Source organism: Apteryx rowi, unplaced genomic scaffold (genome assembly GCF_003343035.1).
Source record: "Apteryx rowi isolate R43461 unplaced genomic scaffold, aptRow1 scaffold_959, whole genome shotgun sequence".
NCBI classification, from domain to species: Eukaryota; Metazoa; Chordata; class Aves; order Apterygiformes; family Apterygidae; genus Apteryx; species Apteryx rowi.
This window is the reverse complement of record NW_020451270.1, coordinates 76967-92380: the sequence shown is the minus strand read 5'-3', so window position 1 is coordinate 92380 and position 15414 is coordinate 76967. Positions and strand designations below refer to the sequence as shown.

The following is a 15414-nucleotide window of genomic DNA, read 5'->3' as shown; positions in this document are numbered from 1 at the left end:
TTTAAATTTTTATATTTTTTAACATTATTTTTACATTTTTTACATTTTTATACTTTTTATTACATTTTACATTTATTTAAAAAAAACCTTTTAAATATTTTAATAAATTATTTATTATTAGTTATATATCACAGCTTTTTATAACTAATTATGAAGCAATATATTAATAAGACATTCATGTATTATCACCACTTAAAAATATAATGTCAAAAAAAAAGATTTAGTAGAATGAGATTACTTTAATAAAGTGGTTGATGAATAATTATTTTACTGGACAGCTGAATGACTTGTGTTTGTGTTCAGCTTTTTAAAACTTAATATAAGTCATTCACATGCTGTAACAAGATGTACCATACAAATACCTCAGCAAAAACAAATTAAAGATATTTTACTACTTTCTGACAAAATGCATTTCTACAGGCTGTATTAGTTCTTTAGATGTCTGCTGAATTTGTGGAAGAATATTATTTCAGATATTCAAAAGCAGTTTGATATCATGTCAGTGATAACAATTAATGTAGTTGTGCAGACTGCGCAGTAAAGTAACTTGTATTCATACATTTGGAAAGACAAAAAAATCCAAATATACCTAATGCCTACAAAACACCAGTAAGGATTGGTGAGGTAGAGGAGCTTTCTGTAGGTCACTAATATTAAGTCATATTAGTGAACTGAAATTGTTAAGAGAAAAAAGTCCAGGTTTATAATGTCCTGGACAGGAAATTTCTAGCCTTTGCATGTCATACTGAATTTAGTCATGTGATTGACTTTTAAGAGTAATCCAGTGTGGGACACAAGCTGAAATATGGGAATCCCTTATTACACAGAATATCTGACAACTTTCTCTCTGGCCTGTCTTTAATAATTTAAGCTTTCAAAAGGGCAGGGAAGACTAAACGTCTGTGTCAAAACATACTCTTGATCCCTAGAGGTCAAAGGTGTCAGACTGAAATGTCACCAGAACACTAAAACTCAAAGAAATCAAAGCAGTGTTTTTATTAGTTCATCACAGTGAAATGAAATCTTCAGCACAAACTTAAAGTATGGCAGGTTTCTCTTGCATCTGTGGTATTATTTCTAACAGCTTTGACTGAAACTCTGGACTACAACAGAGCACCSAGGAGGGAATACACTTTGCAGTCAATCTGATCATTTGGACCTCAGGATGAAGCTGGTCAGGGAACTAGTTGTATGTCCTATAGATGAAGAGGAAAAAGAGTTCCAGTTCACAAAACTCTGATCTTGTATCCTGAATCAAAGCATAAGATGTTTTCTTTTCAAGGAGTAGCAGGGAGCAGAGAGGATCTCTCTTCCTAAGGTTTTTCTTTTCTTCTAATAGGTTCAATATGCTTCATCATATAGTTAGCCAAATTAATTTAATTTTCAGTGCAAGTGTTGATATGAAAACTATGAGTAGCTGTACAACACTGTTGTTGCAATAGTGCTGGGGCATGATCCAGGAGATGCGATAATTACAGGCTACTGCAGCCACAGGAGGATTTGTATTTCTCATAGACRTTGAAGAAAGACTGTTACTGCTCTAAAGAAAATCCTCAGCTAGTGAATTTCAGCCATCCTACCCTATGGCTGATGAACATGAACCTACAGAGATATTCCGTCTTAGATCTTTATAGCTATATAGGTACCCTTCTGCAGGTCTGAGCATGCCACAGGTGTCTTCAAAGCTTGTGTTCACCTGCATCTACCACTAACCTGCAGGTGCTCAATGTTTTGCCAACTGGTAGTTACAAAGCTAGTCATGATGACTGAGAAGATGCTTGGGGTATATACTGAACCGGCACCAAGTTTTTACTCCTTGTGTCCTGGCTGTATTCAGATACAGTAGCTATGATCATGTAATCATATCTGGCCTAAGTTACCCAGGGCACCAATGTTTGTCAGCTGCTTAACTTCAAGAAAAAATTATTGTTGATGATATAGTTTTCTGAGAAAGAGGGCAAAAAGCACAGAGCTTGGCATTACAGTGCGTAAAGACACTTAAGCTACAGATCCCCAAATCCTAGCAATGTTGCAAAAAGCTATGCTTTACTATGCTTTTCACATGGAAAAAAAGATAAGAATCTTGGAGATAGGTATGAGGCAAATGAGCAGAGGACAAAATTATAAATTTTTCCCTTGTACACAGGCAGGTGAAAAAGAAAACCCACCGGTTCCGTTTCCCAGTGTGAAAGGACCATAGGCCCCGGGAGGAGAAGCTGTGGAGAAGAATGATGTCTTCTGCTTGTTTAAGCTCTTTGCTTAGGTAGTCTGACCAGTTCTTTCTGTCAAGCAGTATTCCCTGCCTCCTGCTTAAATGGAAGAACTCTGAAATTATTTATGACTATGAAACTACATATTCATCTTAGCTTGCATGATAAGTAAATCCTAGTTCACTAGGATTGGTGTTTATTTGCACAAGGATATAATGCACACTTGCATTTGAATGTACTCTTAAAGAATTTGTCTTTCTTTCTGTATACTGAAAAAATGAATTCAGATTTTTGCACAAAAGTGCTGAGGACTGCAGAAATGCATTCTGTAACCTAACTGAGCCTGATCGAAGAGCACCCATTGTGCCAATTTAGAGCCTAGTCCTGATGGGCAGAGGGAGGGAAAGATAGTATTCCTGCTCAGGAAGGGCTTCAATTTTGAAATCAGGGACTCCGAGCTGGATTCTGGACTCAAACGGTAGTGAGATAATGTGGAGAAGTGGACAAAGGGGATGTGTTGCTGGATGTCTGGGCTTTTAGGCAGACAAACTGCCACACTTTACAGTAGTTGGAGCTTTCKCAAGGTATGACTCCACATATATAATGAACTTTAATAGTCAAATAGTCTGAAAGTCACTAAACAGGCAATAGTGATGCCAGGAAACAGTACAACCAGGAGACCAGAACATTTGGAGTGTACTAACAGTGCCAGAGAGCTACAAAACATCTCAAAGTTATGCAGTAATTTGAGGACTGATGTCTTCAGTAATGAGGGATATTATTCAGAAAATTATTTCTTCAGAGTATTTCTCTTTACCTACTGCTATGCCTATTTGTTTTGCCTCAGGTTAAGGTTAGTTAGTGATTTAACTGTCCTTTTCAGTAAGGTATTGAGAAAACTGAATGTTGATGATACTCACATTTATATGAAGAAAGAARAGGAGTGGATATATCAGCATGCTGCCATAATTTTTGCCAGGCCCCACTAGTGGATTTAACCTTTTGAGGACCTGCAAGGATTGGTGCTGGGACAGCAGAGTTTGCTAGTTGTAGGTTTAAAAGACATTTGCAGGAACCAGGTGTTGTGAATGGTCATGATGCTGTGAGTGGGTTCATGTTATGCAGTGCTGCTGAGACTCCTTGGGTCCAAGGCATCACTGAACCATTCAGAGGGAGAAGCTATTGCTGTGGAAACTCTTAACCTAGCCTGAGAGCCCTTTTGAGGGGCTTATTTCCACTACTGTTCAGATGGAAGCTGACAGCTTTTTTTTTCAGGCTGATGGGAAAAGAATGAGTTAATCACATTCTGAGAATCACCTTGTCACATTAACTGTGTCATTAGCTGTCATAGCATGACAGCTGTGCCATATTAACAAAAAATAAAATAAGAAATATCCTTCTACAGGGTATTTTTCTAGATGGAGAAATGTGGAACAGTTGAAGTTTCTGCCCCATCTTCCCCTCTTGTCAGCTAGTTATTTGCAGAGTTAAAAAGAAATCTTTATAAGCATAAAAGCCCCACTGTAAAACCCTTTTATACTGCAGGTCATGAAAAATATTGGTTTATATGTTCTAAGAAAGGCTTACATGGCTTATCTTCCTCAACCACTTTTATGAGAAAATTGACCTATTATTTATATTGCTACTGTCATTGTCTTCTGCTCATGAAAGAAAGAAAAACAATATCCAAATAGCTGTTTTACAGTATTTGCCAGAGACATTAAATCTAATAGTTAAGATACAGATTCTCAGAGCAGTTTAGGAACAGTTTTCATAATTCATAATTCTGTAGTTTTAGGATTGAAATCAAGATGAGCTCTGATCAGAGGTGTGTGCACAGATCTGATTGCAGACTTGGAGTATAATCAATGCATAGCATTATAATTTACTAGGAAAATAAAGGGCTGGAAAGGTTATGTGAAAACAATCACTCTTGGGCTAGAGAAGACTGGTGAGAAAGAGAGCAATGGTAGGAAAGCAAGAGGCAAAGCTCATATGTGTGCCCTTGTATACCTACAGACATGGACAACTTTGAAAAGGTTTAGCATGGATAATCTCTGTACAAGGGTACACCAGTCTTCTCCTTGGGGAAGCAGGGTAGTGCAGTGCTTTTAACAAATCATTTAGCACAGTGATGTACTATTGTGATGACTGTTTAACCTTGGAAGATTTCATCACATGGTTTCAGTGAGGATTATACTAAATGCTCAATTTAGGTAAAATCACAATYTAATTAAACAATTCAGTCAAAATCCCTGCTGGGCTGGTAAAGATTTGTCTGTCAAATATCTTTAAGCTTTTTCATTTTCCATAGCAACAGTTAATTGGATATGCAACAGTCAGTGTGCTTTAAATGAGGCTGATGGGATTAGTAACTGAATGCTCAAATTAATGATTTACAGCTGGTTTTGTACCGTTTGTTGTTTAAAACAATCTTCGTGATACTTCCTTACCCTTGTAAGGTGGAGTAGTGGACCATAACTGCAATAMAATTGGATATTGTAATGAATGCATTCCTGTTGATGTGTACTACTTTTTTTAACGCTGTGGGCAGAAAAGAGTTATGACCAAAGTATTAGAAGCAGAAAACCTAAAGATAGCCACCTAACCTCCATACTTAGGATTTAAACCAGAATCATTCTTCATTCCTATGTATAAAATTCTCTTTTCTTTTATGGTTTGTCAAAAGGCAGACCTCAGTGTTGTGGTTGATGAAATTAGAGCCAAGACTGTGAGTGCAGACTGACAAAGGGATTTCTACAGAGAAAGTGGAAATGATGAAGTCTGTGCACTGTCAAAGCAGCTGCTTTTGGAAAGAGAGAAGAATAGGCTGCAAAGCTTAGCCAGGTAGAGGGATCTCTTCGGTAATGCTTGTATCACCCATCTTGGTGGGAACTGAAGAGAAGCATCAAAGTTTTAAGACTTTGAAAGGGAACTGGTTACATTCTTCTCTATGTGACTTTTTAGATTGCACTTCAGTGTGTTAAATGGCCAGACATGTGGTACACTTCTTGGGGTTATCCCAGAATGCCACTGTAAATCAAATGGGTCAGGAAACTCATGCTGGGAATTTCTTCATTCTGAAAGCAATCTAGGACCAAGAAACTTAAGAACTATTTGCCTTTGAAGTTGCAAATTCTGGGATGTTCCTTCTGGCATGACAAGGAACCTTGCTGTTTGTGTCCAGCTGAGCTCTCTAGTTCCTGAGGAAGACAGTTAAGGGAAGCTCCTGTGGCACTGAAATGTATACATAAACTGTGCTGAGTAAGAGGTGTTCTGTGAATTTATCATTTTGTCTTACAAGGCCTCCAAAGCCATCCTTAATGACAGAGAGGCCTTATACACCATATATTGAACAGTTTGGTTTTTGAATTAACTTCCTTTCAGAATTAAAATGAGCCAGTGAGTATTTAGAGTCTATATTAGACACAGTTTAATAATGTCTATTTCAGTATATTAATTAGAACATGCTTCTGTTCTTACGAAGTTTCTATCTTGGGAAACATTATCTGAAAGAGTTAATATTTACGTTATAATTGTTTTTATGATAAAGTTACAATTACAAAGTAAATTATAATAATTATAAATAATCATGAAGTAATTACTATAATAATATTTTGGAGTTATTCATATTTATTGTAAATAGTACTGCATATTAAATTTAATTTACCAGAGAAAAGCCAGGAAGTTCAAAGTTATGCTTTTCATAGCTCATAAAATATACCAAATTTATCTGAGAATGCACAAAGAAAGAGATGGGAATGGCACTGTAACTCTTCCTCATTATCCTAAGATTTAAGCTTAGATTTTAAGGCAGAGCTCCAGCTGCATGCAGTTTTGTATTCAGAAATCATTCTATTCGTTGACTTATCTCTCCCTTATGATCTGCTCCTGTTTGTGAACACCATTTGGTTCAGGAAATCCTTTTTTTGCTTCCTTCTTTTAATTAGTTTCTATTGCAAAACCCAGCCCATCTTTGCTTCAGTCTCAATGAGACTATCTTTCTTGTGTTCCTAATGCAGAGGCACTAATCTTTTTGATTGGTCTAGACCTCTTCATTCATTGTTCATATTCAGTTTCTACTATTTAGTATTCAAAACAATGATACCATGTGTGATCATACTATGGGATACTGGGGGTCCTGTAAAGATGCCAAGAGCAATGATAAAAGTCAGAGAAAAAAAATTAGAATTGTTTTTTTTTTTGGCCTCGGTGAAATTTCTTTCTTTAGAATATTCTTGGAATTTTCTTTTCACACATCAGGCTTTCTTCTTTTCTACTTTTATTTCCATAAAGCAATACAACTCTCTTCATAATCACAGAATCACAGAATTGCTGAGGTTGGAAGGCACCTCTGGAGATCATCTAGTCCAACYCCCCTGCTCAAGCAGGATCACCTAGAGCACATTGCCCAGGATCGCATCCAGGCAGGTTTTGAATATCTCCAGAGAAGGAGACTCCACAACCTCTCTGGGCAACCTGCTCCAGGGCTCTGTCACCCTCACAGGGAAGAAGTTTTTTCTCATATTCAGATGGAACTTCTTGTGTTTCAGTCTGTGCCCATTGCCTCTTGTCCTGTCGCTGGGCACCACTGAAAAGAGTCTGGTCCCATCCTCTTGACACCTTCCCTTCAGATACTTATACACATTGATAAGATCCCCCCTCAGCCTTCTCTTCTCCAGGCTGAACAGTCCCAACTCTGTCAGCCTTTCCTCATAAGAGAGATGCTCCAGTCCCCTAATCATCTTAGAAGTCCTTCACCGAACTCTCTCCAGTAGCTTCATCATGTCTCTCTTGTATTGGGGAGCCCAGAACTGGACACAGWACTCCAGATGTGGCCTCACCAGGGCTGAGTAGAGGGGGAGGATCACCTCCCTCGACCTGCTGGCAAYACTCTTCCTGATGCACCCCAGGATACCATTGGCCTTCTTGGCCACAAGGGCACATTGCTGCCTCATGCTTAACTTGGTGTCCACCAGCACTCCCAGGTCCTTCTCMGCAGAGCTGCTTTCCAGCAGATCAACCCCCAACCTGTACTGGTGCATGGGGTTATTCCTCCCCAGGTGCAGGACCTTGCACTTGCCTTTGTTGAACTTCATGAGGTTCCTCTCTGCCCACCTCTCCAGCCTGTCCAGGTCTCTCTGAATGGCAGCACAGCCCTCTGGTGTATCCGCCACTCCTCCCAGYTTGGTATCGTCAGCAAACTTGCTGAGGGTGCACTCTGTCCCTTCATCCAGGTCACTGATGAAGAAGTTGAACAAGACTGGACCCAGDACTGACCCCTGGGGGACACYGCTARCTACAGGCCTCCAACTAGACTCTGCACCACTGAGCACAACCCTCTGAGCTCTGCCATTCAGCCAGTTYTCAAKCCACCTCACTGTCCASTCATCTAGCCCACACTTCCTGAGCTTGTCTATGAGGATGTTATGGGAGACAGTGTCAAAAGCCTTGCTGAAGTCAAGGCAGACAACATCCACTGCTCTCCCCTCATCTACCCAGGCAGTCATTCCATCAGAGAAGGCTATCAGATTGGTTAGGCATGATTTCCCCTTGGTGAACTCATGCTGACTACTCCTGATCACCACCTTTTCCTTCATGTGCTTATAGATGGCATCTTGGATGAGCTGTTCCATCGCCTTCCCAGACATCGAGGTGAGGCTGACTGATCTGTAGTTGCCCGGGCCCTCCTTCTTACCCTKTTTGAAGCCTGGAGCTTCTTCTCTGAGAAGAGACTCCCACTCCTCCTCTTTCCTCATTTTCACTTCTATATTGGGCTGCATGTATATATTTCGGTTAGATGGTTGTTTTAAGTCTTTTTTACTATATAAATTAATATGAACTACAAGGCCTAGTAGATCAAAACACTCCATTCTGCAAAATACACTCGAATGTGTGGAATTTTATTCCTCATTGGATCAAAAAAATGTGTTAACTATGAAGGATGGGTGACAATAACCCCTTGACTTGCATCATCAAAGAAATGTGGCAATGCTTATTTTAGTTAGAGGACTGGCAAGGTCCTCTCTTGACTAAAGTAGAAGTAAATAAGTTTTAAGGAAAAAAAGTGAGCAAGTGTTGAAGTGAAAGGTTAAGGGTGCAACTACATTATCATTTTAGTTCAGATCCAGAGTGTGCTTTCAATGTGAAGCTGTTGATCATGCCCCCTTTCCCTGCTCTGGTCTGCATTGCAGAACAGCCTCAGAGTCTCAACCTCTCCCTGACTTCCTTTTGGGTGAAACTAAGCAGGGTGATGTGTTCCTGGAGCCCATTTGGAGCTCTGCAGCCACTAGTGGACAGGTGATATTGTAGGGTAAGAATGGAAAGAAGAGTTTTCCTGTGGCTGATAATRCCTTGAAGAACTCTCTAGGAAAATTATAGGGAACACATCTGAACCCTGAGGAGGCCACAGGGTTTGTACAGGMATCTGTGGTTTCTATCTTTTAAAATTTGGTATCATCCTGTTGTATAGCAGGAACAGGAAAACAGGTGCCCTACTTTTTGCTGAAGGAAAATGAACGTCTTGCAGTTTATCAGCAATATATTTAGCAGAATTTTGGCCTTTTCAAACCATTTGTATCATCCTTTCAGGGCCAAGCCAGAAATCATCACAACTAATTGTATGTGGTTAGGCTTTTCAGTGCATATTCAAATGCTTAACTGGAGAGCCTGATTTTTTTAGTAGGTCCTGTGAACCCAGAAGATCCCATTGACTTGAAATTAAAAGTCAGACCCTTGAGATGCCCTTTGTGTCAATAGATATTACTATGCAAAATTGAAATAGGCTTCAATAGCCTACTAGGGACCTGTGCAATCATTAAGTCCTTAAGATAGATACTCAAGCCAGAGCCACAGATGCATTTAGACATCTAGCTCCCATGAACTATTTCAGTGATAGTTAGGTATCTAAACAGCTTTGAGGATTGTGACCTCAGTAGCTTCAAATACTAAATTTGTAGTTTTGTAAATCTCGCTCATATGTCCTGAAATTTTTACCAGTGCCAGTGGCTCAAGTGTTTTTCATCACATTAATGTAGGTGGGAAGCAACARGCAGCAGTATGTGGGGGAAGAGTGCTTACAAACAGCTGCTCTAGGAAACTGCAGGAATAGTCAGACAGAACTATCAAAGGAAGGAATTGCCACTGGGATGGGAGCTGCTCTTTAATGCAACTGCCATCCACATAAACGCCAAATGATCTATAGTGTTAGTGACGGGTTTTCTACTTGTTCTCAGATTTACTCCTGTTGTTAGTCTATAACTCTTGGTTTCAAACAGAAAAGACTGACCAGCAGAACCTCCTATATTTAAGTAGTGCAGAGGTGATTTACACCAGCTGAGGAATCAGACACAAAGTTGTTCCATGAAAAATCATTTATCAGCTGCTCTGCAAAATTGGATTTGTGAAGTTTTTAAATGCAGTTTTTGGTGTTCTGTTTATTTTGCACAAACTCACTTACTGCTTTTTAAGTTAGTGTTTAGAACTTAAAGGCCAACTGTACAATCCTATATTGGGTGGATGTAAAAAGTATAACTAAAACAAGACATTATGTTGTGCACTGGAGAGATGATTTTAGTGTTTTAAGYGAAATGCACTCATTTATTTCTTCACGGGAATCGGCTAAATGCAACAAATTATAGATTTGGGCTTTAAACATTGATTCTGCTAATTGGTTAAAATAAGAACAGTCAAAGCAGATGTAGTTATATCCTCTTTAGAGTATATTCATTATTCTACTATTTTAAGAAACTGAAAAAAATAAAGAAAAATCCAATTTGGCTGTTGTGTGTGCAGTACAAATTCTGTAATTAYAGAGAAAAGTTTGGCAACATTGCTGTGATTGTTTAGTGTTAAGAAAAGATGATATGATGTTTGATTAAATGACTGGTAGAAAATAACAAGCATTTCAGTATTTATGCAGTTAGGATGAAGAATTTATTGTATATACAGTTAAGCAATTCTACTGTAGATGTTCTTCCTGTTTAAAGAAAATGAATACAGTAATCAAAATAGTTTTAGCATGGAAACTACAATACAGACTTGAACTTCACTAAACCAGAAAGTAGTTATTTGACTTAAAAGAATACAGAACCTGAAACAACAGATTGCAGGTTGCATTATTTACCAGGACAGTAAAAAACTGTACAGTACAAGCAACACATTACAATAAGTTATGACCAATAAGGCAGTCTCTCTCATTTAGGACAAAAGGGATAAAAGGGGAAGGTATTAAAATCTCATAAATCCGCCATATCTCTTTTCCATCTCTGGGATCTCTTTGGAATAACTTTCCCCATCTTCTTCTGAAGGGAGAATAGAATCAGAGAAGCGCTTAAGAAACCCACCATATCGTTTCTGGTAATCCAGCCACCATTCTGGCCTGCCCACTCTTCTCATGAAACCACCGTATCTCTTTTGCAGCTCTTTGGCTTCATCTTCCAATTCTGGACTGCGCTTTACGCTTCTCATGAAGCCTCCGTATCTTTTGCTGACGTCTCCATCATTTTCATTTATCTCTCGATAACGTCCAGCTTCAGGGTTATCCCCTGTTCCTAGAAGCTCCTTCAGGAGATCAGAGGAATTAGCCAGGGCATCATCATCCGAGTCTTTCTTCATAAATCCTCCATACCTCTTAGCCAAGATCTCTCCTCCATTAGCTTCCTCCTCTGGTTCCACCCGATAGAGCTCATCCATTTTCTTCATGAACCCCCCATATCTTTTCAGAAAGCCTCCATACTTCTTTGCAAGCAAATGATTCTCATCCAGCTCTTTCTTGTCTCCTGGAGCAATGTTGCCATCCTCAGAAAGATCCAGTTTTGTCAGCTGCAGAAGCTCCTTGCAGGTCTCCCAGGCTTTGGCAGAAGGCAGCTTTCCTTCACATTCTAGTGTACATGCCTGAAAAATGGATGTGGTTTACTGAGAATGGTTTAAAAGTATGTACTTTACTGTCATCTTGCCTTAACTTTTCTTGTTTTTAAAAGGCCATGAGCAAGCCCTTTTTACTGGTGGGTTGGAAGGACTGCTCATCATGAACAGCTGTCATAACTGTCTATTATGAAGTTTTTTGTATTCTTCTATAAGTACATGGTAATATCCACTCTAAGAAACAGAACACTGGACAAGACAGATCATGAGTCCTATCCCTCGTGGCAGGCCCTATGGTTCTATTTTAAACCCACCACACATACAACTCCCATACCTCCCTTCTTGCTTGGGTGCATTCTTATGAAGCCTTGTATTTAYTGACGGAAAGTTAAAAAGCAGTTGCTGTTGGTTTCATAGTGAAAGTGTAGAAATGTATTGGATCTTCATAATTAAAAGTAATATTCAAAAATTTTAGGAAAAGGTTACTGAGATCTTTAAAAGGGAGTATTGTTGCAAAGAAGCCAGCTATATTGTACTGGTTAGTATCTTCAGTATAYTACATGGCTCTGAAGGCTATATTTCTCTCTATTTTGTTTGTCTTCATGGAAGAAATCTTTCAAATCTACACCAATTCCAAGATAGAAATACAGGCTTTCTTAGGCAGGATCAAACTTAAGTTTTTTCTAGTTTGTTATACATAGTGACCACTAGAAGGAGGGAAAAAATCCTAACCTGTGTTGCTTCTGACTGATAAAGACAATTTTTAAGGCTGAAACATAAAATAAATTTTCAATACCCGTATGCATATCTTATAACTTGTCACATGAAGATAAGACACATATTAGCTACTGTTTTCACTGCTGCATCACAGAAATTTATTTCTTGTGAAATCACACTCTTAAATCACAAAAAGGTGAATCCAGTGTTTTCTCTTCTTGCCCATGATTTTCATACCACAATAATTAAAGCAGAAATCATTAGTATTTTCAGTAAGATAAACATTTATTTTGCCTACGGATGATGTTTTCTAAGGATCTTAATGTGCTTTAAAAGTGTGAAGTTAAGTCACAGCAGTTCTTTATAGTAGCTAACTGACCAGCTCACTACCTCTGGCCTCACCCCTCTGTTGAGCCCTATTTTACTTTGAGAAATTTACATATGATCTATGATATGATTTCCCTATTACTGAACACAAGAGAATGAAAGGTATTTATGTATTTTACAACACAATAATGATCTATCTATTTTAAATGGCACTACTTGTTTACTGCTATAGAGTACAGTTATGCCATGAAGAGAATGTGATCTCAACTTCAGTTTGATTTGAAAATCATGGTAAACCAGAACAAGAGAAATTCTTTCCCCTTCTCTTTCCATCTTGATCGGTTTAAGCAACCTCCTACGTTCAAATACATATGTCATCATTCACACATATGTCACCTCATATGTATGAATGATTTGATTACATCTTATAGATACAATGCAATAAAATCAAGCAGCTTTGCTAGATGCTAGTATCTAGAAACATCTATTTTTTAAAACTGTTTAAGAAATATGTGGTATGCCACTTTGCTTCTTTTCTTATTTCAGCTATTAAGTGTTGTTACTGAATGGGATTTAATAATTCTTTCTCGAATAATTCCCAAAGGTTTAAAAGAAAGAATGTTAATGTAGACACGCTACTCAACATCTACTCCAAAAAGCACATAGCCCTCCCCCCAGAAAATCAAACCACCACCTTTTTCTTAGTTAACAGTTAACACTGAAGCTGAAGTTTGACTGAAAGCTAATGTAAGTAGAAGTATACCAAACTTCTTTCGATTTTTTTTGCCAGCTATCCAAAGAACACCATCCTTATGAACCTGCTGTGGTTAACAGTGAGTCCTTGCTTTTGTAGTAAGTAGAGGTATTCAGTGATTCCTAATTCTGCATAGARTTGGGTCCAGTGCTTCATTTTACGTGCTCACAAATAGCCAAAGACATCTTAGGAACAAAACCTTTTGGAACATCTAGACATGCTGCCGGCGTGATGCCTGAATACACAGACATTTGAGATCAGAAACTGCAAGGTACCGCTGGCCTGTGGCCAAGGGCTCGGCAGCCTCAGTTCCCACCTTCTTCAGTGAGGGCTCAGGGACCCCAGCATTTCACTGGTCCCGACGCTTAAATTTCAAGTGAGTTGCCCTGTGGGCATGTTTTGAAATAATTTCAATGTCCTTAAAATTACGGATGGAAAAAAGCTGCATTCTGGAGGTTTCTTAGCATGATTTACCTAACCGTTAAAGGAATGTATTTTCCCGTGAAAGCCAAACGGGCAGAGGGAGGCACTGCTACTTAAGCAGCGCTTGAGCCAGACTTTCTGTGGGAGCCCGCCAAGTTTTCGGGCAGATGTTTTTCGCTGTTTCAGCTGGAAAACCGCACGGGGTGACCGGGGTCGGCCTGCTCAGGGGCCCGCGGCCCCGGCCCCTCGGGCGGCGGCGCTCCCGGAGCGGAGGCGAGCAGCCGCCGAGCCCCCCGAGGGGCGCCCGGGCGCGGCCCCCTCGCTGCGGCTGCCCGGGGGTGGCGGGGCCGCTCTCCGCGGCCGCTTACCAGGGGGTGGATGTCGGCGCGGGGCCCGCGGCGGTAGGCGCAGGCGGCGCAGTCGCGGCCGCAGTCGGCCCGCGCCCGCAGCAGCAGGCAGGTGCTGAGCGCCAGGAGCGAGCAGCCGAGTCGCAGGAGCCGCGCCATGGGGCTGCAAGAGAAGAGGTCAGCGCCGCCGCCGCCGCCCGCCCCGCTGCCCTGCCCGGCCCGCGGCTGCCGCGCAGCAAGAGGGGCCCAGAGGCGCTCGGCTGCGGCGACTTAAGCCAAGCCCTCGCCCGCGGGCAGCTCCTCTAACTCCTGCGCTTTCGGAGCCAAGGCGCTTGCACCAGCCGTCCCTCTCATTTGCAAGGCCACGGATCTAGCTCTCAGACCCACCGCGGAGGGTTTCCCCGCTCGCAGCCTCCCGGGGGCCACCCTGCACACGGGGCGCGACAGCGAAGCTTGCAACGAAATGCAACTTCGGCGCGCGGGGCCGCAGCCCCAGCAGACTCGCCGCGGCCCGCCGCTCCCCCCCCCCGCCGGAGCAGCGCACTCACACACGGGCTTCCTCGCCGCGCTGCGGTCCTGCGGAGCGAGTGGCGCCTCGCCGGGGTCCCGGCCCGAGCCTCTGCTGCTTATGGAAAGGCGAAGCAGCCTGCGCCGCCGGAGAAACTCTAGCGGAGGAGGGGGCGGGGGGAAGGAAATAACGCGGGGGAAGAGAGGGGATAACAGCCCGCGGCTGTCACCGGCTCCGGTAAATCTTAGAGGAGCSGAGGGGCTGGGGTGGCCGGGAGCGCGGCGGCGAAAGCCTGCGGCCGGCAGCGCCGCTCCGAGTCGGAGCGGAGAGGCGGCGGGAGCCACTTTATAATTAGTGAAAACGGGCAAAGCGAAGCCTCCCCCAATCGCCGGCGGGCTCCGGCTGACGCAGCGCCGACGAAATCCCCCCGCCGACAGCCCTGCCCCGTTAGGAGCGACTGGGACCGGGACCGGGACCGGGACTGGGACTGGGACCGGGACCGGGGCTGGGACTGGGACTGGGCCGGGGCGAGCGGGGGCCGGCGGCGCCCCCGGGGCGGCGGGTCCTTTCTGCCCCCGGGGGCGGGCTGCAGGGGGCGGGCGGGGGGCACGGACGGGGCATCGCTTTTTTAATTACTATTATTATTAATATTATTTATTTTTTGCCCTGCTCTCTCTGTTGCCCTGCCAAAACCGCCGGTGTTTCAGCTTTTGAGGAAATACTCRTCGCAGGCTCTGATGCGTTCATCTGACCCCCCTGCCCTGGCCTCAGATATGAAACACTGCGCTTGGGGAAGCAAGGTTTGCTAGAGCAAACTGCAGGAGAAGATTTTTGATTTTAAAATATTGGGGTTTCATAAATACAGAAAGTTCTGCGTTGTTTTGACAATTTTCATGACACAGAAAACGCACATGAAAGAACCAGGCAGAGGCAAAATCCCAAGTAACTCCAAAAGATCCTCATCCCAGCAGCATGGGCATGTCGCTGCTCTGCTCTATTTGACACCCCAGGGGAGCAGGCTTAGASCAGTGACACTGATCCCCAGCACCTCCTGTTTGTAAATGGTTATACACTAGCTGTGCTAAGCCTCATCTCTTTGATTGTCAGAAGACACCTTCTAATTTTCAGCCTAAAATTATTTCTAGTTGTTTTATGTTTATTTGTTCTTTTTTCAGTATTATCCTTCAGTTCAAAGAGCACTTATTTCTCTCCTGTGTTTCTAGAGTGTAATCATTTTCCTTCTCAGCCTTCGTTTTGCTGAAC

The 15414-nt window shown here is 42.0% G+C and overlaps 1 protein-coding gene across 1 annotated transcript; it reads right to left on the bottom strand.

The window, feature by feature from the left end:
* Positions 1-10126: 10126 nt before the first annotated feature.
* Positions 10127-13809, bottom strand: PENK (proenkephalin). Its single transcript, XM_026092298.1, has 2 exons — positions 13665-13809; positions 10127-11105 (listed from the first exon to the last, which is right to left on the bottom strand). The coding sequence occupies exons 1-2, from the start codon at positions 13800-13802 to the stop codon at positions 10440-10442; spliced, it is 804 nt and encodes a 267-aa protein (XP_025948083.1). The 5' UTR covers positions 13803-13809; the 3' UTR covers positions 10127-10439.
* Positions 13810-15414: the final 1605 nt, after the last annotated feature.

Bases quoted from the DNA above. Each gene is read 5' to 3' on its own strand.
- PENK (XM_026092298.1), bottom strand. From the start codon at position 13,802: ATGGCGCGGCTCCTGCGACTCGGCTGCTCGCTCCTGGCGCTCAGCACC. The intron at 11,106-13,664 runs GTAAGCGGCCGC...TCCATTTTTCAG, and splicing joins GCGCCGACATCCACCCCCTG to GCATGTACACTAGAATGTGA.